The 23,042-nt window shown below is 41.0% G+C and overlaps 1 protein-coding gene across 3 annotated transcripts in view; it reads right to left on the reverse strand.

The window, feature by feature from the left end:
* The window catches only part of MGMT (O-6-methylguanine-DNA methyltransferase), a 168,873-nt gene that overhangs the window by 125,432 nt on the left and 20,399 nt on the right, over positions 1 to 23,042 (reverse strand). Inside the window, exon 3 of one of the 3 annotated variants that reach the window (XM_080403449.1) lies at positions 20,168 to 20,307. The exons of the other annotated variants lie outside the window; for them this stretch is intronic. Coding sequence (XP_080259575.1) covers positions 20,168 to 20,307 — 140 coding nt within the window. The remainder of the gene's footprint in view (positions 1 to 20,167; positions 20,308 to 23,042) is intronic. 3 annotated transcript variants of the gene reach the window in all.

Raw genomic sequence — 23,042 nt, forward strand, 5'->3', positions numbered from 1 at the left:
CATTAATATCGGTGTTTGTTTTTATCGCTTTTATATTCTCATAAACTCTGTTTTTAAATATTATTCCCATAACAATATGCTTCCGTAAAATTAACAAACTTTTAAAATAATAACAGTATGTCCTATAAAAAACAACCTCCATTAATTTTTCTATACTTTGAAATGAGAAAGAGAAATAGCAACATTACAGGACTAAAAAACGGTCATTCCGCATTCATTCGCCTAATCCTTGTTTTTATACAAAGAACTAAGCGCCCCTTCCCGAAGCACTACGGAGTGCGCGGGTATTGGTCAAGAATATCCTATGCTATCCTATCAGGATGATTAATGAAGGCACCTTTTTCACAGAATGTCAGACTCTGCCTTTTTAACAACTGACCTTTCATAGAATACTACTGAACTCATAATTCCACTTTTGTTCAGTTTCTTATTAGTGGAGTTAAAATTAATACTTATGGGAATGATGGCTAAGGTGATGCACAGTAAATCTTAGAGCACATCAACCTTCTGCACCGACTACCAAAGGAATAGTACCTGCATTTGTCTAGTTCAATAGCATAAGTATTCTAGTAAAACTCTGTGTCCTTTTAAAAGACAAATTAGGTCAATATTCAACCCTCTTTCAAGTACAAAGCTGTACATATGGAGAATGACTTTCAAAGTTCAGGAATCCTTGTGCAATAGTTAATGCCTACTGTACATGGAGGGACTTCTCGTCGTGCTGCACCCTTCGAAACTTCCGAGACGACACAGACGACGCACGGCACAAAGCCACCTGTAACCCACGTCCACCTGCAGGGAGATATTTTAGCCACCCATCCAGACAGCCTGGTAGCTACAGCCACTCGCTCCCCAGCACGGTCACGTACGTCTCCATGCCCTAAAAGCCACTTCTTCCAGACAGGAGTAACTGCCTCAAGGATTTTGAGGAAGTCATTGATGCCATGAAGATAACCCAGTTTTTGAAACAACTACACCAAAAAGTTGTCCGAAGCGAACAAAGGGCCCCTGTGTCCTTGAGGTGTTTAACATCCCCCTCGCTGTGATGAGACTGCTCAGGGAAAGGAACAAGGGCGCAACGTGACATTAACTGCTGAGTTACTACCACCCCCGAACACCAAAAAGTTAGAGCTGAATGAGCAAAATCCCAGATGCCTCACAGGATTATCAACCACCGGTGCAGCCACTGCATGCCATGCCACCCCTTCCCTTGCAGAGGCCACCGCAGATCTCTGCAGATCCTCCCTTCTCCCAGGAGGAGCACCCGCCGCCCAGCCTTCCCGGCTCCATCACAAACGGCTGCTCAAGCGCTGGCCTCCAGCTCGTGGCGACAGACCACTGCTGACACCTCCTCCTTCACTTCTCTATCCCACCATTTCTCTCTCCTGGAAAGCAGTGCCTCATTTCAGCATTCCCACAGTCTCCTCTTCCACCCCAATGAAGATGAAAGATGACTGATGGAGGCTGACCACAGCCACCTCCGGCTTCTTGCTACCAACACACGTACAAGGCCCAGGAGAGAGCCAGGTACAAGGATGGTCGCACCGCTCCAATCAAGTCGCAACGTCCACACAGAACAGAACTGGTGCTGCATCAGGTACCGAAGCAACGCTGGCTGGATCAGGACTGTTCTGCCCGAGGAGATGTGGTAACAGCTTCATTTCGCAGGGCTCGCGTGCCATTTCTGCACCACGCTCTGCTCGTGGCACAGCCAAACCCCGTGTGCTTCTACAGTGGCCAGAGCCACAAACCTGCCCACACCTCCACACGGTGCAGTCCAAAGGTGATAAGGAAAAGGTAAAAAAAAAAAAGGAGTTGGAGAAGATGCCTGAGCAAAACCAGCTCAAATAGAATAGGCTGGGATGTGTTGTTTCATTACAGAAGAACAATGTTAAAAAAAAAAAAAAAAGAGTAAAAGGTTACATCTTCAGTTATGTCTTTCAAAAACACTGGCATCAATTCTTTTTTCCTCAGTTTTACACATCAACATTGCTAAACCCAGAAGCTATCAGGCTACAGGCAGCTTTCTATCCTTGAAGATATTTTAAGATGATAAAGATGTGAAACTTTTTATTGGCACACGGAGATCAAAATGCATGCTCTGGCAGCATTGTATCTGATGTCAAACACTTAAGACATCACACAACTGGCAGCAATTCTGTTGTAAAACATGCAATAACACAAGCAAACTGCAGCTTAATTTTTCTCTCCGTGTTCATTCACATTCATGTGGAGTCCATTCACATTCATTATGAGAGAAGGCATCTGCATTATGGCTAAATACTGTATCTTGCAAACAGAACGGCGTTTGCACTGTTTCAACCCTGGCAAATCAAAGAGGCCAGGAGGATTTCACCCTAAATGAGGTTTTCTAGAACAAAGCTAGAGGACATTGGAACAGATTTCAACCTTCCCTTAGAGCTCAGTATTTTTTGAAGGTCAGCTGGGCTGTAACATAACTGTTCCATAACTGGAGACCTAAGACCTATGGAGATGTCCAGCTCCTCAGCAGAAAAAACAGTTCCTGTATTACAATCTAATAAACTGACCGCACTCCCCTTTCTGAACAGCTTTCCTGCGCCAACCATGCGTTACACTAATGAGTATATCTTGAGAAATAAAACCCCCACAAAACCAAAAGACTTTTTTTTTTCCGGAATCAAGTTTACTCCCACATCAAAAGAAAAAAAGTATTTCCTTTCTCTCCCAGTTTTCAGAAATACTGTCGCTTTGGAGGAAGGATGGGTGTTTTTCCCTGCACAAAAGCAAAAAAACATTTTACAACTTTTGTTGTGGTTGAACAAAAGGTAAGAATGGTCACTGAAAAGAATGAAAAATGTACTGAAATATTGACTCTTCCCATAAATTTTGAATTCCTATACAAGTTTGTGGATTCTAGCTTATAACTCACCATGAGATAGTGGTAAAAAGGCCAAAGCCACGACTCTTCCACTGATTATGAAAAAGTAGCATCAAATGTTTAAGCTGCAGCATTTTCATATGCAATATTTTCGTAGGTTTTGTTGATAACGTAATGTACACTTGTACACTGAAAACATGCACCCAACGTGCACATAATCTTGCAGAAAAACATCTAAATATGACGAGATGGCATGACCACACAAGTAACTGCAAATGTTTCGCTCACCTGCTAGCCCAGAATGATCATTAATCATGACCTTCCTCCAGCTAACCCCCGCTAAGAATCGTATTTTGTTGTACATGATCTTTAGAACAAGAGAAAAAGTGGTTGGAAATCTGAGTTGTGCTGGGCTACAAAAGAGAAATTAAGAAATCTTCTTCCTCCAATTCTGAGGACAAGGAATCAGGGTCTGAGCCACTCTAACGTGCAACATTATGAGTTCATATGGTGCAAAAACTTACTGCTAGATACAGTCAGGTTTACTTTCCTTCATATAAAACCACTAGTCCTGCATAAAACCCCAGAACCTGGAACCCCACACCATACCTCTGGTGTTATCTCTGTGTAACAGAAAGAAATGGTTAGGGTCCAAGAACTGGGAAGAACACTTTAATAAATAGATTGCTCAAGACTTTGTCGGCCCTTCACTGAAGGGAAAACACAGGGAACGCATAAGCACAGTACAGATACAACAGCAAGTGTATTCCCTCAAGTATGAAAGATGAGACAGTAACTACAAAGACACAGAATTTTTATAGACCATTTTACGGTGAAAATGCAACAAGAAGTGCAGTTCCATATTTATCCCAGACCCAGGAATGAAGGAGACCATGTACAAGACAAAAAAAAAAAAAAAAAAAAAAAAAAAAAGAGAGAGCAAGCTGCCAACAAGTGAACGAATCCCAGGCAGCAGCAATCACAAAAGCTGAGCAGCAACAAGAAAATCCTAAAGCACTACCATAAAACAGCCTCTGTGCCAACAAACCCAGCAAGCATGAGATGAAAACCAGAAATGAAGCCCTTGATGTACATCTCTAGTGGTGGTGCCAAGCTCCTGGCCCCCCGCAGTACAAGCTTCCCAATGCTGGGGTGACGGGAAAGGGGATTTCCACTGGCACTGCCCAAAAGAGGCCACCATCTTCTTTCCAGCATCTATTCCGATGAATGTAAATGCAGAACGTTTAGCAACAAGGGACAACGTTTCAATTTAAGACTGTCATTGCAAGAGCCTTCGATAGACTGCTGCTTGGTCGCCTGAACTCCAAGCCCCCGGCTCCAACTCCTCCCTGTGCAAACAGCGAGGTAACCCAGAGAAACACAGACAGGAGCGCTACTGGAGGGATCCACTGCAATGCATTCCTTTAGGAGGGGATACAAGATACTTTGCAACCCCAACTAACCAACGTGGCTGCCCCTTTATACAGTCACAAACAGCATTACTGAAAGGATCCCCCCAAACAGGTTCTCAGATCTGTTTGACTGATGATTCCCTCTGGCTGAAGCCTAAATCTGGGCTTTCTGGCGAACGTAAAAGTGACTGCACCCCACAACACTGCCCACCCATGCATGCAGTGATGCTGCCACCCACATTGCTCGATAAGGGTGTGGGGGATGCACTTTTCATCACTATCTGTTAGACAGACAAGGAGCCACATGCTGGATTGCTTAGCTAGAAGCAATAGCATAGAAGTTTCTTTAAATGATGGAACAGTATTCAGAAAAAACATGATTATTTTAAAAAATAAATTCCTTTCCAGTTGAAAAGTTTACTCAAGATGGAAAGACAGTTCTTAACAGCACTCCCAGTTTTGGTATTTCCCAATTAAGGTACACAGATATCTCTTCTGCAGTCCAAAACAAAGCAGACCTTTCAATTCTGCACGTGCTACCCTGACAGAGCCTGTAGTTAAGTCGTGTGAGTTAGAGTTGGCTTGGTCATAAATTATCCCAATTGCTATGGATTTTTGATAACAAAGCGATAGACCTGAAAGAAAAGTATTGAGTGAAGACAAAGTTACAGCGTGAATTAAGACAAAGCAAAAATGTAATACACAAAAGTGTCAGTAGTATTTATTTCATTATTTAAGCAATGCCACTATTTAATAAATTAGTAAATATGTGCTCATTCTGATCATTCTTTTAAAGTTTTCAATAAAACTAAGAATTAAGATGCAGCAAGCTTTTGAAATGAATATCAATAAGCAACTGATGTAATTCAGAAATACTTTCAGTGATCCAAGTGCTAAAGCAAACCCAAAGCAGTCCTTTGCTGCCACTCATGTACAAGTTACAAAAAATCCAACAAAAACACAAACCCAAATTTTAGTCCCAGCATCACTTCAAGTGACTGTTTAGGTAACACTGCTTTCAAAGTGAGAAATTTTTACTGTACCTGCAATTTTGTAGCCTACAAAAGAATTCAAGACTCTAGATCCACAAGCTAAGTCTGAGTCACCCGAGATGTGAACACAGCACCATCAGCAAATAGGAAGTGTTATCAAGTATGTGTATCTGAGCTACTTTTTGTTTTCTTTCAGCTTCATGATACCTGGGGGTTGTTTTTTGGCCATTTGGCATCTTTTAGCTGTGATTTATCATTACTTCAGACAAAAGAGTCTTTGTTCATTTTCAAATTACCTGCATGCACTGGAAATCATACATATCGTGAATGTTTTTTTGTTCCTGTATGCTTTTGTTGCCTGCTTTTGTTATTGCTATAAGTTCTATGAAAAAGAATTTAAACACGTATTTCCCAGAACAGACAGGAAGCAAGACATGCTATCACAACCCTGAGGATATCCTCTGTTTCACACTGAAACATAAATCTTAAAACCCAGAGGATATCTGCATAAATGAAGAGCATCTGGACAACCTCAGAGTCACAAGCAATATTACACGGCACACAGAAAACTTCTGACCTACAGGAGTTGATAGGTGATCCCAACCATGACCAACAGAAATTGCAACCAACACTGGAGCAGAGTGAAACAGGGATCTGGTTTTACACCACCAGAGCAGGAAAGGCAGAAAAGCCTCCCAAAATGTTCATCTGCAAAAAGCCTTCAAAAGCAAGAAACAAACGCCTCACCAAAAACCCACCACCACCTTGGTTAATCGCCCCTGCCCTCATCAGCAGAAGAAATCAAAGAAGATCAGACTCTTTCAAAGAATTCAAGTAGAGGTACCGAGAGTCAAGACAGCCTAAGGAGCTCTGTGTCAGGGAGATGGAAAGGGTGCGACCCAGAGATCAGGGCAGTCTGGACTTTTGAATTTCAGAGGTACAAACAGAAGACGTTTTCTATATTCTTCAGGTGTTCATGTCAGCATTTAAAATTAGAACAAACTATTTTTGGAGGTGAAGAACATTCATGAGCTGTGAAGAATGACTACTTCCAAATTATTGAGGTATTACGTTTCAAATTGCCTTAATATAAGCTGATTTATATTTATGACCAAGTTTCATATGGCGTTTAAACTTCCAAGAACTCCTCCCAAGTCAGATCATTGAACTTGAAGAGTTTAAAAAAGAAGGCAGGAAATACTCTCCACCCTCCTCCTCCTCCCTTCTGTCCAGGCATCTGCACACCGGGCTGTTCAGCGCAGCTATCCATCACACGGGGGTTTCTAGAAGTTGTATTTTGGTCAGCACAGCTGTAGTTTATGTCTTACTCCACTGTAGCACCACCTACCCCAGTAGCTCTTGGTCTAATGCAACAGCCATCAAAACCTTGGTGTGCTTCCATAACACGCTGTATGTTACTCAATGCAACTACTGTCTGATGGCCACATGTATTCCGAGGGAGGACCGTGCTCTTTATGTTTAGTAGGGACTGATCCACCCAGAACCCGACAAACACTCTTTGAGGGAGACTTGTTCTTTTTGACAGCAATCTGGGATATAACCCTTATTTCACTTTTAGGAAAATCCAGACGTTTCCTGTTGACCATGAAGGACTACAAAAGCATCTCTCCATTAAAGTAGACTTTCAAGACCTTTCATGAGGTGTGATTTCAGCGCCACTGGTGGGTCAGGGCAAGATGGAAATAAACAGCTTGCCACCATCTGCTGAGTAAGGCCTTGAGAAACATTTCAGTGTCACACCAGGACAAAGAAGCACTCTGTCCTTGTGGAACAGGCAGTACCACAGCTCCTGCATCCTGGACCTTTGCAGTGCACAGGGCTGAAATACAAAACTTGAAAAATAAACTAATCACCCACACACCATGGTAAAACCAATCTGCAGCATCCTAAATTTTCACAAGGTAGGCAGTCTACCAACGTAGTTCTGCATACGTGGTGATAAATCTATCTAGCTGTCCAGTGGTGTGGTTCAATGAATGTGACAAAACCTAGTCTTTTTGAATGTTTTCTTTCCAGCTCTGGAGAGGCTGTCCATCAGGAGCAGAAAGCGGTCACCACTTTTGCAGCTGGCACTCTGTTAGTATGCACTAGACACTGTTGCTCATCAGAGGAGCCAAGCGGACACCAAGCTAGGCAGTGTCTGCCCAGCATCTCCATGATAAGATACCGTGTGTACACGTAGTTTAAATCAGCAGCAGTGCTATATGCATCTGCATCATTGTGCCCACGAAACAACAAACTAATCCACCCTCAATGACTGCATAACACCGATGAAGCACTGAGAAGCAGGATGCGCAGGGCGACTACATTAATCATCATCTGGACACAAGCAAAACCTAACCAAGGGTACATGAATCAATAAAGAACTAGAGGAAAAACAAATGACAAGAAAACAATTGACTGGTAACCTAAAGTACAAAGTTTTTAACTTCATGTCATTACTTCTTGCTCTAACTGAGCACAAGCTGAAGAATGGTCCTCTGCAACAGTCCTGTTTCATACTAGGCTGTTCTCACAAGATGTATAAATCTATGTTATTATGAAGTTACTTAGAAAAATAAAATAAAATTTAAAATAAACTATTAGTATGAATGACAATTTGTGCTCATTTTAGTAAGCAAGGAGGCAACTGTGAGTATTTATCACTTGAAGGATTATATGTATTAAACCTTAAACTCTTCAGAAGCCAATAGGAAATTATTTCTACTTAATCAGAACCTCTGAGATCTAGCAAAGATGGTGAAGAGATGCTACCTTCTTCGACAATGAATTTAAAACGCAATTAAATATTTTCTATTATTTTTTCCAAGAATCTGAGGAGGATGCAGTTCTGTTCAGGACTATTTGACTGACATTTCCTTCTCATCCGATTTGCAAAGATGTCTGCAGGATTAGAACAGGCTACCTTTGACTTCTTCCTGTGATTTCATTAAATCCAGTGCAGTTCAAGGTACTTTGATAGCAACAAATACAGACCAAGAACTCATGTCCTCTATCCCTTACTTATTCCAAAGAAGCTGTGAATTTGGAACAGATTCAAAACAGAAATATTCCCAAACTGTCAATTCTTAAAACGAGCAAAATGAAGTGACACCATAATGAAAGACAGGGGAAAAAGAAAAAAAAAAAAAAGAAAAAAAAAAGCCCAGTAAGGTGGTCTCTGTTCCTAGGACATGAAAGTTAGTTAAAGGACGCTCATAAAAAACATACCAGGGATTTCTAGAGATAAATTATTATAAAGCAAGCAGAATAACTATGATGTTGGAAGAAATTTTTGATACTATTTTGCAATGTATTACAGAAGACGCAAGGCAGGCTACGCACACAAACCAGCAGAAGGGATGGCGATAGTTCCCAGCTTCCACCCTCCTACAAACTCCCATGAGACACACTGATGTATCATTAGCCAAGAAATAGCCCTTGATGTGAAACTTTAGAACAACCAGCTTGTACAAACACGTTGTTTACACAGCAGCGGTCTCCAACAACATGCTTCTATACTGTGCATTTTGAGTCTTATATTTACTTTAGCAATTCTGAAGCGAGCATCTGATCATAGCCAAAAGTGGCCTTCCAGTGCCCTGGACACTGATTATCTCATTTATGTTGTTTCACATGCCATTTTAATTGAATAGAAAACAAAACAAACTGATTGAGTTTCTTTCACAGACCTTAAGAAAGGAACTGCAAAGCTGGCCTGCTGTATGTTAATGCTTCCAGGATCTGGGGACAACCCACCTTTGAAAGCAAAGCTCCAGCTCGATTCCTGTATATAAACATCCTTACCTGCGTGTTTTCTTCAAGGTGCCTTAATGCAATCACAGGCTGCCAGGATAATCCTGCTGAGAAGAGACCTCCCTGGGGCCAGATCAATGCCTGCAGGTGCTCCACGTATTCCTGGTTCAACCTCTGACCACCAACACAGCAGCAGAAACTTTTCTTATTGCCTTTCACCTTCCTTTCAACTCCTAACTCCAGTTGAGGTTCCACTTTCTTGACATCATCCCTACAAGCCTGGGCCGTGTTTCCGAAGTCTTCCTTTACCTCTCGGCCCTTCCTGCCCTCGTGCACTGCCTTTCAGCAGCGCAGCTCCTCCACGCGCTCCCTGCCTTGCCAAGCAGTCTCCTGACAAGCTGTGTCCCCACCTGCAGGGATGGACCATTCTGCAGCACAAAGATGCTGCCCTGGACGATGTGACAGCTTTCCTAAACCTCTGCACTTCCCGGCTGCCTCCCATGGGAGGTAGCTACCAGTTCCCTCCCAAAAGCTGCTTTCCTAAAACCCAGACTCTGCACACTCCTCCCCTTCCTCACTCAGTCCTGCAGGATCCATCAGCAGTGCCTCACAGTCCAACCAAGGCTGTCACCAGCCCCACATCCCCAAACTGCTCTTCCTCATTAGTGAGCAAAAGGTCCCACCACACACCACCCTTGGCTAAGCCACCCAGGGCCACGCATCAAACAAGTGTCCTTGATATCCTCCATATCAAGGATCTTGAGAATTCCGTATCAAAGCATCCTGAGAATTCGAATCCCACCACGTTGCCTGTTCAGGAGATACCAGGGGGCCAAAATCCTCCATGAGAAGAAAGGTCTGATTTGGAGACTGACTCCAGTTGGTTAAAGGTGGCTTCTATGGTTCATTGCAAACTCCCAACCCGTAACTCTTAGTGGCCTCTGGCATGTAACGCCAGTGGCACGGAGAAGCTCAGTTGCTGCCTATTAATCGATAATTTTTGCTATCTCCTTATCACACACTTAAGACTTCAAACTTTCAGAAATGTTGCTAAGAACTACATGGGACCACTCAGTCCTCCCCATTGAAAAGACAGCTCCCAGATTTCAATGGAACTGGGATTTCAGTCTATATAAATTGGACACTGAGATAAACCATCAGAACACATCAAGAGTTTCAGTCACCACGTTTCCAGAACGGCTCTGTACCCAGAGATACTGACAGCAAAAGTTAAACCCAGAAGCTGGAGGCTTTCAGAAGAAGCCTGAGGTCTGCGATACACAGCGGTGCCCCACTGCAATCTCCAGCCTTCCTGGCTGACAGCACCCACCGCTGTTCCATCCCAGGGCGAGGTACTGCACACCACGGCTAGGAGCACTGCTGATCAGAATTTTAACATTCTGGTGCAAAATGAGAATAAGATGAGATGTGATATGGAAACCAGTACTAAATGTTTAATATGATCAGCAATTCACAATTATTTCTTAAGTGTCTTTTTCTGGATAACTTTTTCCAGTGCGTGATCTCAATGAGAAGATAACATGAGATGCTGCTTTTGAATAAGTTATACATTTCCCTTGCTTTACTTGAACATAACAATGCCACCACTATTAATATTTTTACTCTACAAAACAGCACTAGCCTTCCAAAGAAAAAGTCCTTGACCAAAAATATCAGAGGATATTAAACTGAGAAGTGATCTACTGATGCAAATCATTAAATCTATTTGCATTTGCTTACTGAACCCTAACACAGAAATTAAACTACATAGTGTGGGAAAAAGAGCTGGTTTTGCATGGTTAAAAGGAGACATCTTGGAAGATCCAAGCTCTATGTCATTAATTTTCCTTCTTCCCCTCATTAACAAGTAAAATGTTTTCACTGCTTGAAAAGTTTTAATAAATAGGAAAAAGCAGGGCAGCTGACATAAGTTTTTAATGTAATATACAAGAGCTTTTAATATTTTTACATATATTAATGTAAAAGCTAAAAATAAATGTTAAAAGGTTACATTTGTGAAGAAAGAAAAATGGCATTTACAGTTACAGGATAAGGTTTGAGAATTTAACTCCTCCTTTCCCAGCACAGTGTTCTGAAGATCATTTGCCATTTAACTGAAAATCAATATAATTGCAAAGGCAAGCCACCGCAGGAGTGGCACGTGGGTTAAGGACACATATTGCCCCACAGCTCTGCACTCCAGGATGATTTACTGTGCTTTCTCCTACCAAGTCTTAATTCCTTCCATAAAAAGAATTTTAGGTAGGCATTTTAAGAACAGCTATAATTAGCACGAGGATCGGTAGTATGTGATCTTTGCGAGCTTTACGGCAAATGCATGGGCCAAAGCAGCCAAAGACCAGCTATTGCAGCTGCCACCTCCACCCAGAGCCGGGCAAAGCCACCCAGTACAAGATAAACCCAAACTGTCCTGGTACTTCTCAAACACCATACATTGCTCTGATCATACATAGCGTTTGCACAGTCAAGGCTCTTCAGGTACCACAGACACTTCTCAGGAAAACACTCTTTGTAATTCAGTTCTCTCACTTAAGGAGAGCTGCAAGAAGGGTTCCCATGATTCAGACGGCTCTGTGGTTTTAAATTATTCTCAGCATTATCTGTCTACGTATCTAGATTTTTTTGGAGGACCAGAGAAGCCTGGGAAGAAAACTAAGATGAAAAGTTGCAGTATTTAAGAATACCCACTAATTCTGATACATAATAAAATCATAATCCATGTCATTATGCAGCCCATCTTCCCATGTTTATAGCAAGGATTTGCAGTAGGAAAGTGCTCCACTGCATTAATCTACCTCTGGCACGAGAAGTGGAAAGGTTCCACTCGTGGTCTGAATTACAGAAGAGTTAGTAAAGATACACCAGGCATGGTATCTGTGGCACAGTATAGGGCAGGGTGTCAGGAAACTACTTCCTTCCTGAGAAATTTCTTGAGGAGTTGATGCTGCATAGACAAATTCTCACACTCCTCTGACAAAATTATTTTTCAGCACTATTACAGCTCTACATCTTCTGCGCGAGAAATAAACCCATCATATCTGTGGTATTTTCAAGTGGGTGTCTGCACAAGTTATATTATCTAATACAGTTTGTTGTTATTTTTGCCATTTTAAAATATCATCACTGTAAAATGTGGTCGCTGGGTTGTTATAACATTTCTTGCTTTAGAAGTCTTGGCCAACCATCATGGTTTACAAACGCACACCAGGCAAACAGCAAAGCTTTTTGTTCTTCTGCACACTGAAATAGGGCTTTTAGTGTTTTGACATGGCGTTGTCTACGGAAACATTAAAGGTTTTAAAACATCAGATGAGTACCATACATTAGTACCATGAATAACTGTCCAATAGAAATCTGGATTGTTGTTGTATTTGTGTAAAGTCCTCAAAGCCTTCTCTGGATAGATTTCTGGAGAAAACCACAACCGAACACTTGCAAAACCCATACCTATTTGAATCCTGTAATACTGCCTCTGACAGATGAATAGAAATGCAGCAGTGCTGTCAGGAAAAATAACACATCTAAAGTATAGTATTGATTACAGTCGAGTTGCTCAAGATTCACTTCAGTTTAAGTAAAAGAGGAATGTGGGTTTTGCCAATCACACAAAATCAAATTCACCACCCAAACCTGACATAAAACTTCTCCTGAAAACCATTTCTAAAAACATATGAAACTGTGTATTTGAGCTGTACTATGTGTAAGGCTCTGACAGAGTCTGAACTTTCTACGTGTTTTTCGAGTTTATTTTGTTTAAGTTTTTGAAACACCATTTCCAATAAAAAGTTTTCTTATCTTGATGCAGCATAAACAATCTAGCATCTCCGCAAAAAACTATGAAAAAACCTACCCCAGTTTATTTTTAATAAAAGGAGGACTATGCTATATAATAACTCTTCCTGCCACATCCATTGAATCTGCTGAAATAAAGATTGATGCCTGGATATTTGTAGACACTTCTACCAGAGAAGGTAATATTTCTTTCTTTTTTTTCTTTTCTTTCCTTTTTTTTTTTTTTTTTTTTTAATGAATATACCACCTTCCTGTTATTTTGAAGTTATCTGAAGTAACAAGCATCATCTTCCTATTACCCAGACACGTGCATGTTTTGTTTGTAAAACAAGCAGCAGAAAACGAGATTTGTGACAGCTTATAAAGGCTTAGGAAGAGAAATATGTGTAAGACTGACCTTCTCCTTTTGGTACCTGCTCTACATAGGCACCCAAACCACGCTTTCACTTTAGTCATCAATATGAAAATCAACATTGTCAGGATTGTGAGGGGTTAGAACACAAGAGAAGCAGCCTGAAGACCAGAGCAACACAGAGCACACGTGTACTCCTGCACCGCCTCACACGCACTGCATTCCCCCCGTTTTCAAGGGAACTAAGTGTCTAAAATCCTGCGTGGATTCTGCCCCATGCATTGAATGAGCATCACCCCAGAAGGACCAGGTGCTCTCCCAGCCAAAGCGGCACTTCAAAGCTTCTGAGAACAAGGTACTCCAGAAGTGAAGAACACACAGAGTGGTCTGCGCCCTTCACCTAGCTGATACCAAAGGACTTAATACCCTCCCACTCGCATCAAATGCAGACGGTAACTCAAACCTAATCTGTTTGTATTAGTGCCTACAAAAGATCCATCTTATGAACCATTTTCCAGTCACTATAAACAGTAATTAAATACATTAAACTATAAAAAAGGGAAAGTGTCATGTGAAACATACTTTGATCATTGCTAAGTGCTGTCAGCTTAGATGATTATGGTATTTACAAGAGTAAGTGCTGTGTTTTAGCTGGCAGCAAACCGACGCATCTGGACTTGTCCACAGTCGATTGGTGTTTTAACATCTTCTCCTGCGGGGCAGGAACACCACCTTACAGAGGAACAAGTACCGCTACAGTACTTGTTAAGAAACCCAACCAAAAAGAAATACATTTTTCCCAAAATTACATGAAAAATAATATTGTTACTCATAAGGTCTATCAACTGCATGCAGACCATAGGATGACTCCATATGGACAGTAGTCTTGATCTTTGAAATAACAAGCAATACAGCTGTACTTATCCAAGAATAATGGTTGTAAATACAGTTGGCCCATCTTCAGTGGCAGAAATGTCAGGTTCTGCACAAGGAACAGAACCAAGCGGTTTGGTTCCACCAGATAGATCTTTTCTCAAGAAATGACCTGGATTCTATAGAGCCTATGCTACCCCTAGGTTGTTTCAAACCAGTCTTTAGGGCACCTTTCTCATCCCTACTCCCACTCTACGTTTAGCGATCATCCCAAAACCATTGACTTTTACTGCAAAAATGTACTTTGCCTCATTCAGGTTTTATCCTGTACCATTTTAACTAGAAAATCTCTGCTGTTACAGAATAATTTTAAGGCAGAACTGAGTAGGAAAGAGTGGCACCTCTCCCAAGCTACATTGCCAATAACCCTCTATTCACATAAGTCACATCAGATGTTCATGGTAAACCAGGAATCTATTCAAAGCAGCTAAGCAGAGTAGTTGCATGCCTACCTCCTTCAGTAGGTTTTTAGTATGCCCCTGAGCTCCACTAAGTTTCTTAGCCTTGGCTGATGCTTATTGGAAAAATAGGAGGAGTGGCACTCTCCCAAATGCCTCCCACTTGTGGCATCAAAGTGAGATATCACTCTCAGTAAATTTTACAGTATGAGGAATGAAACAGTTAGCAAAGTTGACATTTAAACCATCATCACTGGCTATGATTAAATACCTCAGAGATGAACAGAGTGGTTCACACCTCTCCAAGTTATTGTTCTAGGCTCTTATCAGACTCCTGTACACCACTGCATCCGCTGCGTTTTCACACACTTGAGATTTTCTTTGAATCTCTAATAGCTGGAAACCTGTTTAAACTGAGATTCTGGAGAGTTTCTGATAATGTTAAACTGGCAGAGAGAGATTGACTGAAACCCTGGCGAACTCCTTGAACTGCAGATTCACCCTTAAAAGGTTTAGGGAGATTAATAATACAAGCATGGCCAAACTGCCTCTTTCTTCCTTCTTCTCTGATCTCTCTCAGTAAGATGTAGGGAAATGAAACACTATAAAGAAAATTGCAAATAACCTGCAAGAAATACAGAGGGCAGATGGGATCACACCACTTCCAAAAGAATGTCTCTTTTGAAAAGAGCGTAAAGGGAAGCCTGGGGTATCCCTACAGCACCAGGGAAATGCACATTCTGACCATTAAAGCAATGGTAAAGCACGTCAGCCTGCCCAACCTCACTTCTCGCAAACAGGCATGAAACACCAACAACTTCTCTGAAGTCTCTCAAAGTCAAGTTTTCATCCATACTGACAAACACCCCATTCCCTGAGTCCATGGAGGAGAAGCAGGAGCTCTGGCTTCTCTCTGTTGAGCTCAGCCAGCCGTGGATCCCAGAAGCCCCAGGCTGGATGAGCAGGAGCCCAGCTCCGAGGGGGTGGCTGTCCCCAAATCATCCGCATCTTGCCCCAGTGCTGGGCCTGTCCAAGCACGGCAGTGACAGGTCACCGCCAGCTGGGCTCAGCTTTTAAGTGGAAAAACTCAACTTCTGGTGGCATCCTTAAGTCCCGTGGTGAACGTCAATATTAGCATAACCTGGGATCCGTGCCCACTAATCGGATGGAAGTTTAACTTCCATTTCACGTGCACCCTCATCAGTACCTAGTAGCATGTTGCACTGTTTGTGACCCCACGCTCAGCAGGACAGGATTTTCCAACCACACGCTGAAAACTTTCAGTTTACTTCAAGGCATGTTATACCACTGCCCCCCGCCCCCCCCCCCCCAGTTTTTTTGTTTTTTTTTTTTAATAAAATGCTCCAGTTGCCCCTGTATTTCCCTGCAGTAGCGCACGTGCAGGCTAGAGAACCTCTGCACACGCTGACCACGCAGGGAGCTGGAAAGCCTGGGGCAATCTTCCTGCGGAAAGAGGGAATTCCTGGAAGAATGCAACACAAGGGAAAAACTGGTCCCTGCTGCCATCCCAACTGCCAACTCAACATCCCATGTTTCCAAAGTATCTTCCACTGTAAATATTTAGCACAGGAAAATCCAAGCACGGTTTCTGTTACTGTTAACAGAAGTAATGAGTGCAACCTGCTACTCCCCGAGCAGGTAATTTACCCCTCTCAAGCGCAGGAGGAAGACAAGGCTTCTCAAAACAGTCGTCCCAGCATGGGAACACCACAGCTGACAGCAAAATAATGAAGGAAACTAATTCTGAAACTCCAAAGCTGCTAGAGACACTCAGAAGTACAATAACAGTAAAAAAAAAAAAAAGTGAGTTTTCTTTTTGACGTCAGCAAAAATTTTGGACATCAGCAAAAAGAGGTAAACACTTGCAATATTTCAGGCAGGAAAATCAGAGGAATGTACCTTCCTGATCAAACTAATTCTTATATTTGTGTACACTGAAACAAAAAGTACAACAGCTGATATAGTAATATATATATAAAAAATATATTATATCACAGGTTATATATATACTTTCAGTTCTTTTTTTTTGAAGATATTAACTGTGGAGCTGAAGTTCTTAGAAAGTGACAAATTTATAAAGTCAAGCTCCATCTTTGGTACACCTTTTGCCCCACTTTACAACCCTAAAGCAGTACACTCCAACGTGCTTCAGAAGCAGCCCTACAGCCTCCAGCCAGCCTGCGAGCCCAAGGCAGGCACCGCCTCACAATGTACGTAGCTTAAATCCACCGCACCCTCCGTCCTACAGTGTGTGGGTATCAAAAAAAAAAAAAAAAAGAAAAAATTTATTATTCCAAAGCTATTCTGACACAGATATCATCTCTTCCGGCTCCATCTTCAGCACCTTATTAATTGACAATGCCAACCTGAACACCAAACAAGCCAATCCACAATTTAAATACTAAACCAGAAATGGGTGATTTCAAGTTACTGTTTAAGGCAGCCAATTGTTAGCACAGATACTAGATTGCAAAATAGCTGGAAAACAATTTCAGTTCACAATAGTTTATGTTTTAGTTAGGATTCAGTAAATGAAAACTTTCACAATCATATTTAACTGAAATTCCTCATTTTTATATATATGAAATTTGATTTTGCTTATCTATACACATCCATTTCAAAAGCTTGAATGAAAATTCCTCCTCTCCAAACAGAAACCATTACACTATGACGTGTCTTGACTTTTAACTCTGCCAGCATGACAAGGAGCAGAATAACCTTAGGTTATTACAATTAGTTTCATCTCATTAATAGATCAATTTCTCTCAAGCATAGTGAAAACTGAATTTTACTTTGTTGCTTCTCCTCCTAGTCTACGTTATAGTCTGTGTTCTTAAGTTTTAAGGAGAGCCATCACGGAACAGGTTGTAATCTCAGGTGATTAATTGCACCGCATTTTACAAGCTGTAAAATAGAGCAAGATCTCCACAAACCGATTATGCCATTAACCAGGCACTCTTATCAGATTTTTCTACAACTAGCAGGTTTGTCTGACAGATTGCAAGTCTTAAGTATTTATATATTTCAAAGGTTTACTTATTTTTGTTGTTAAAAAACCTTAAAATCTATATTGATTGTTACATGCAATTCTACATGAAAAGTCCCCAGCACCATGGAGCAGAATACCAATATTTATTACTAGACTTGCGCTCATTATGGTTCTCTCTGACAGGGGTCCATTAAAATCAATTTTTATGTTTCTTATGTTTTTTTTTTTCCCTACCCAATGTTCTTACCATAGTGTTTATTAGCCAGTCAGGAGAAACACTGGGCACTGTTTTGTTTTTATTTTATTCTGTCGAAAATAATGAGGCCAGATTTAACAACTATTCACTAGCGATGAGTAGAAGAGATTAAATGTTATACTTCAGCACAAACATTTACAGATGGCTTTAAAATTTTTAGAACTTTATCATCAGTAAAGACAAAAGGAAATCCCACTTTCCACCTCTTTTTCACATTTAAATTCTTAAAAGTAATTGTAAGAATATTCTGCTTACCATTAACTTCTGAGCCACTCGTGAGTAATAGTCCCTCTAATAGAACCGTTTTTGCATATAAATCATGGCATCCGCTAAGTTAAGTGTTATCAAGATGCCACTAAAGCCTCAAAATTTCCCAGAACTGAAGTCAGCTTACCACTGAGAAAACTGAAAGATCAGGATGAGATAAAAATTAAAGAATTAGGAAAAGGATCTAGACTGCCTAACCTCTGCCTGAAGAACAAGACCACAAGGCCCTTCTTCAGCCTGCCAACATGGCCACATTACAGGTGAGTAAGCGACCGATGTTCTGGCAAACCAAGAGAGCAGCAGCCGTCCCCATGAAGGGGACAGCCCTTGCCTTGCAGCAAGGCTCCCTCGGGAAGGGGAACAACTCACCCTCTGTAACAGCATCTTCCACCTGTGTGGGCAGGGGTGAGTAACAAAGAACTCAGAGCTTTTGGGGACACGTGTAATTTCCTGGAAAAAGGTCTGTGTGGCCGAAGGATCGATTTCTGTCCCTAGAAACGTTGTTCAAAAAGAGAAGGCAACCCATGAAACGAAATATTTGAAACCTCAACACTAAATACAGAAGTCAAACACAGAACTTTGCTCTTACCTCTCCAGGAGAGCTACACAAACACACAGAGTAGAAAAACTATACCTCCCCATCCACCTTCTTGGCCTCTGCTAATTAAGAGCCTGTAATTACTTACTTTGAAAAATATGCCATTTCACTTTGAGTCTGTATTTTTAGTACTCACAACTTCATGATTGTTTTTTTGTCTTCAGCTTTTGTTTTCATGCAATTCGCTTTACGTCTACCATTATAAAGATGAACACACAGTTTCCCATATTTGTCACCTTTGAGAGCCCACAGACCTTTTTCTTACTATTTTTCCATCTGCTCATCAACGTTTCCTCTTCTCAAGGGTGAAGTCCTCATCTGCTTAGTTGTTCTTCAGGCTGAAACTGCTCTGCAGCAAAGGCAAGCTTCAGCCTTATCCTAAATACTGCTTGTTTCCAATCCCTCATCAGCAGAAATCCAATACTGAAATCAGCATATGAGGAAACTGAAGTACTTATTTCCATACCACTGAAGTTGGCAAAACTGTCAAATCCAGAGGCTTGAGGGTTTTCATATTAGAGGCAAAAACCATTTCAACCAGAATACACATTATGCTTCATATTCCTGATTAATTTTATACACACTTAAATTACAAGTATAATAAATTAAGAAAACAGAAAAGGGAAACCCCCATAAATCAATGGAAAATGTCAGAAGGAGAAAGCAGGGGAGAAAAGGACAACTGGAGAGAAGGAAGCCAAATCTGTTTCAGTCTTGTCAGAAAAAACTCTGCTGTAATGGACTGTGGCAAAGGCTACAATTTTACTACCAAAAAGAGACCAGCTTTAAATAAGTAGTATTATTAACTGTCATTCTGGCAAAGAAATTTGGCATCTAGTAATTTTGAAAGAATTCAGTGTTCCTTCTAAAAATGTCACTAAGCATTTCCTCACAAACAAGGACAAAGCAGAGACAGAAGATCTGAACAGGACAGATGTACTTTAGCAGCCTGAACAGCACTGATATTCAACAGCAAAACACAGCAATACCTCCTCAACCAGTCCCGTATTTGAGACATCATCTCCACTGCCATGCATGTAATCTGTTCTGAACTCCACAAGACATTAGAGCTATGGGAAGCAAAGCAAAGCTCTGAAGTAGTGTGCAGTAATTAAAACAATTACCCAGTCTTGGTTCTGCCTGTTGGAACATATATATCTAGATACAGGTCAGCCAAATTTGCCAAGTGTGCATGGAGGTCTTACTGCTCAGTAACAGATTTATATGTGTGTCCAAAATATGGGGCAGGATGTACTTTCAAAACCTACGTTAAATTTTTATTTTTATTTTTTAGAACATTTCTTTGCTAATATTGCTCATGCAGCAGACAGAGAAATGCATTTTGGAGCTGGCCAGTCCTTAAAGGCACTGGAAGCTGCTTCTGCCTCTCACAACAGCAAGTACTATGTTCCCAGTATGGTTAGTAAAAACAAGTACACATAGTCATGTCTTAGATCCTCTGGGCAATCTCTTTCCTCTACCACACACATAAACATAGGACCAACAGAACATGAACTTACCCACTTGGCAGCACGCTTATTTTGGGAAGTTTTATTTCATGTAAGCCTGTTTCACACCCAGATATCCTGAGCTTTCCCACGGGGCTAAGCAGAACGACGTGCTTCTCCTTGCACTGAGATTCTCCCTGTTTGGAATTCACCTGTTCATCAAAACAAACTCCTCTTTAATTGCATGCATTTTTCACCAAGGAACATTCATCTTAAGATATTTCAAGTAGTTTTCAAAAGTAACTTTAAAAAAGCAAGCAAAATTTCAAGTTTTCTCAACTATAGCTTTCACTCTCTAAACTCCAACTTAAAATGATCAATCCTCATCAGCATCTAAATCAAAGTCTCAAATAACATGTTGACTAGCAGAATAGTGACCTTTGTAAAATCTCAAATAGTAGTTTTCACGGCTGGTTTATCAGTTAACATCCAATGCCTTTTGACACTGATTTCAAAAGGATTATTGTAAGAACAAAGTATATTCACTGGTTTAGAGCAGCAGTGTTATGCAAATAACTGCTGGAACACAAAGAGTATGTCTGCTGGAAAAATATGAATAAAATCAATCATTCCTTACTAAAAGAAACATTTATTTTTTTTAATTCCCATTGTTACTAGTCTGGTTTTACGATTACTGATAGGATGTAGTTGGAAACAGATGCCAAGCATTTCTCAGTGTTGTACAAGACCAACAATAACATACTTGTCAAATCCATCTTGGCTAAAAAAAATAAAAACAGTCTGACTCAGTAGATGTTTGAGCTGTATTTACAGTTTGGTTTGTACAATCACTAGGAGAGAAACAGGACAGAACACCACAAGTATGTTCACTGCAGTCACCCAGACACCAAACCATAGGATCCGGACCACATCACCATCGGCGCTGCACAACCAGCACGAAAAAGCCTTTGCTGCAAAGAGCTAAAGTCAAGTGAAACTGGACAAAAACAGTGAACAGAATAAAGAAACCCAAGAAACTGTAAGGCAGCACAAGCTAACTCGATCAAACATCTCGGTTACACTGAGACCAACAAGTTTTTTTCTTGCTTTTTAAAGTCACTCAGACCACGGAACTAACTTGCAGTTTGCCTTACACCTGAAAAAGTCACTTTGTACTGCAATATTTAGAACCAAAAGTCTCCACAGACAACCGCCAAAACTTATTTTCCCCAGCATTTACCCAAGTTTATAGCCTACCCCAACGTGGTCTGAAGTTCACCTCACCTATGACACCTACGTCTGCCTACAGCAAGGAGGATGAATGCTGAAAACTTCAGGAAGCATCAGATGAAATGCACAAGTGATTAAGAAGCTGGGAAACAAGATTGAAGAGCCCAATGACAGGCTAGAGGTGCATCAGGAGACAGGAAAATCTATGCATGATGGCTTACAGCTGACCACTGCTTGCAGCTGCACAGTCATTTTTTTTTTCCCAAAATAAGAGAATTTATCTTTAAATCCCATTACTAACTGCTATGTAACAAAGTCACATCTGCAAGTAATATCATCAATGTGAAGAGAGAAGAAAAAAAATAATCAAGTACGACAGTTTTGCCCATTAGGGCAAATGCAAACATAAAGCTCTGAATTTTGGGAAGTGCTTACACAATTCCACAGTTACTGACACGAGCAACCAGCACAATTTTACTCAGCTTAGAGAAGTTCTGTGCAGTGTGCCAGGCTTGAGGAACTGCAGGTTCCTAATGGTTTATTTAGCTTGACTGTAATCCAAACCAGCTTTTTGCTAAATAATCAAATGTTTGCTGGTGTCACAAAGAAACTCTCCTTTTCAAGTGTATTTTCCTCATTCCTTCTTCCCCCTTAAAGAGACAACATGGGTGAACTTTTTTTCTGGAGCATCACCTCACTGCAGAAGACTTAATAAAAAAGCAACATGAAAATTTACGTATCGGGAAAACCAGTATACATTCTTCATTTTTATTTGTATGACAGCCCTAAACTAGATGCACTGAACCTCATACCATGTACTCCACGAACATAACAACCTAGTGATCAGAGGACAGCTATTTCATTATAACAAAACACAGGATGCAGTGAGTAACAGAAAACTATAAATAACCCTATGAGTTCGCACCAAGTTGAACTAAGCTTTATAGATGAAAACCTTGAGTGAGTACAACTAGTATTTTCAGTCTTGTTTATCATACACATTGGGCAGCAATATTTAGAAGGTTTATTTTTATAAAAGAATGAAACTGCATGACATATATCCACATACATATGCAATTGGGTTGGGAGCCTCAAAGATGAAGGTCACCATACAGATGCACGATGCACGCTAGACTGCGCCCAGACACTAGTGTGCCTTTCCGCTGTTCACCTCCAGCTACTAAGATGAGCCAGAGAAGACAGAGGCAATGATATGCTCCTGCAGGCAGTCCCGTTTTAAAATAAAGGACAATTTTATTCAAGGTTTAAATTGCAACAGTTTTCAGATGCAAATAAACAGCCTTTAAACTTGGCCAGCTGAAATTACCAAATGCTTAGACACCATTTGCTGCAGGACACTGAAAACCTGCTCCTGCCCACACCGTTCCAATACAGGAACAATCTGCTCAACACCGTCTTCCTCGTAGCGTCCTTGTTGAAGCTGTGAGCACCAGAAATGAATGGCAGCTTAAAACAATAATCTAATAGATCCAAATAAACTGCCTTTTTTTTTCGCCAGCATATGTAAATAAATCATTTAGGGAATTCTCAGCAGTTACTGCATGAGCTCCACCTTCACTCACCCTTTCTGCCATAATACCGACAAATCTGTGTCAAAATCTCCCATAACTTGAGTTGAAAAAACCCAGGACTTTCAGAGAGGATACTTCTGCCATCCCCTGGAGACTTGCTACAGAAAAAAACTGTGGCTGCAGTG

The sequence above is a fragment of the Falco punctatus genome (genome assembly GCF_963210335.1).
Source record: "Falco punctatus genome assembly, chromosome: 9".
NCBI lineage: Eukaryota > Metazoa > Chordata > Aves > Falconiformes > Falconidae > Falco > Falco punctatus.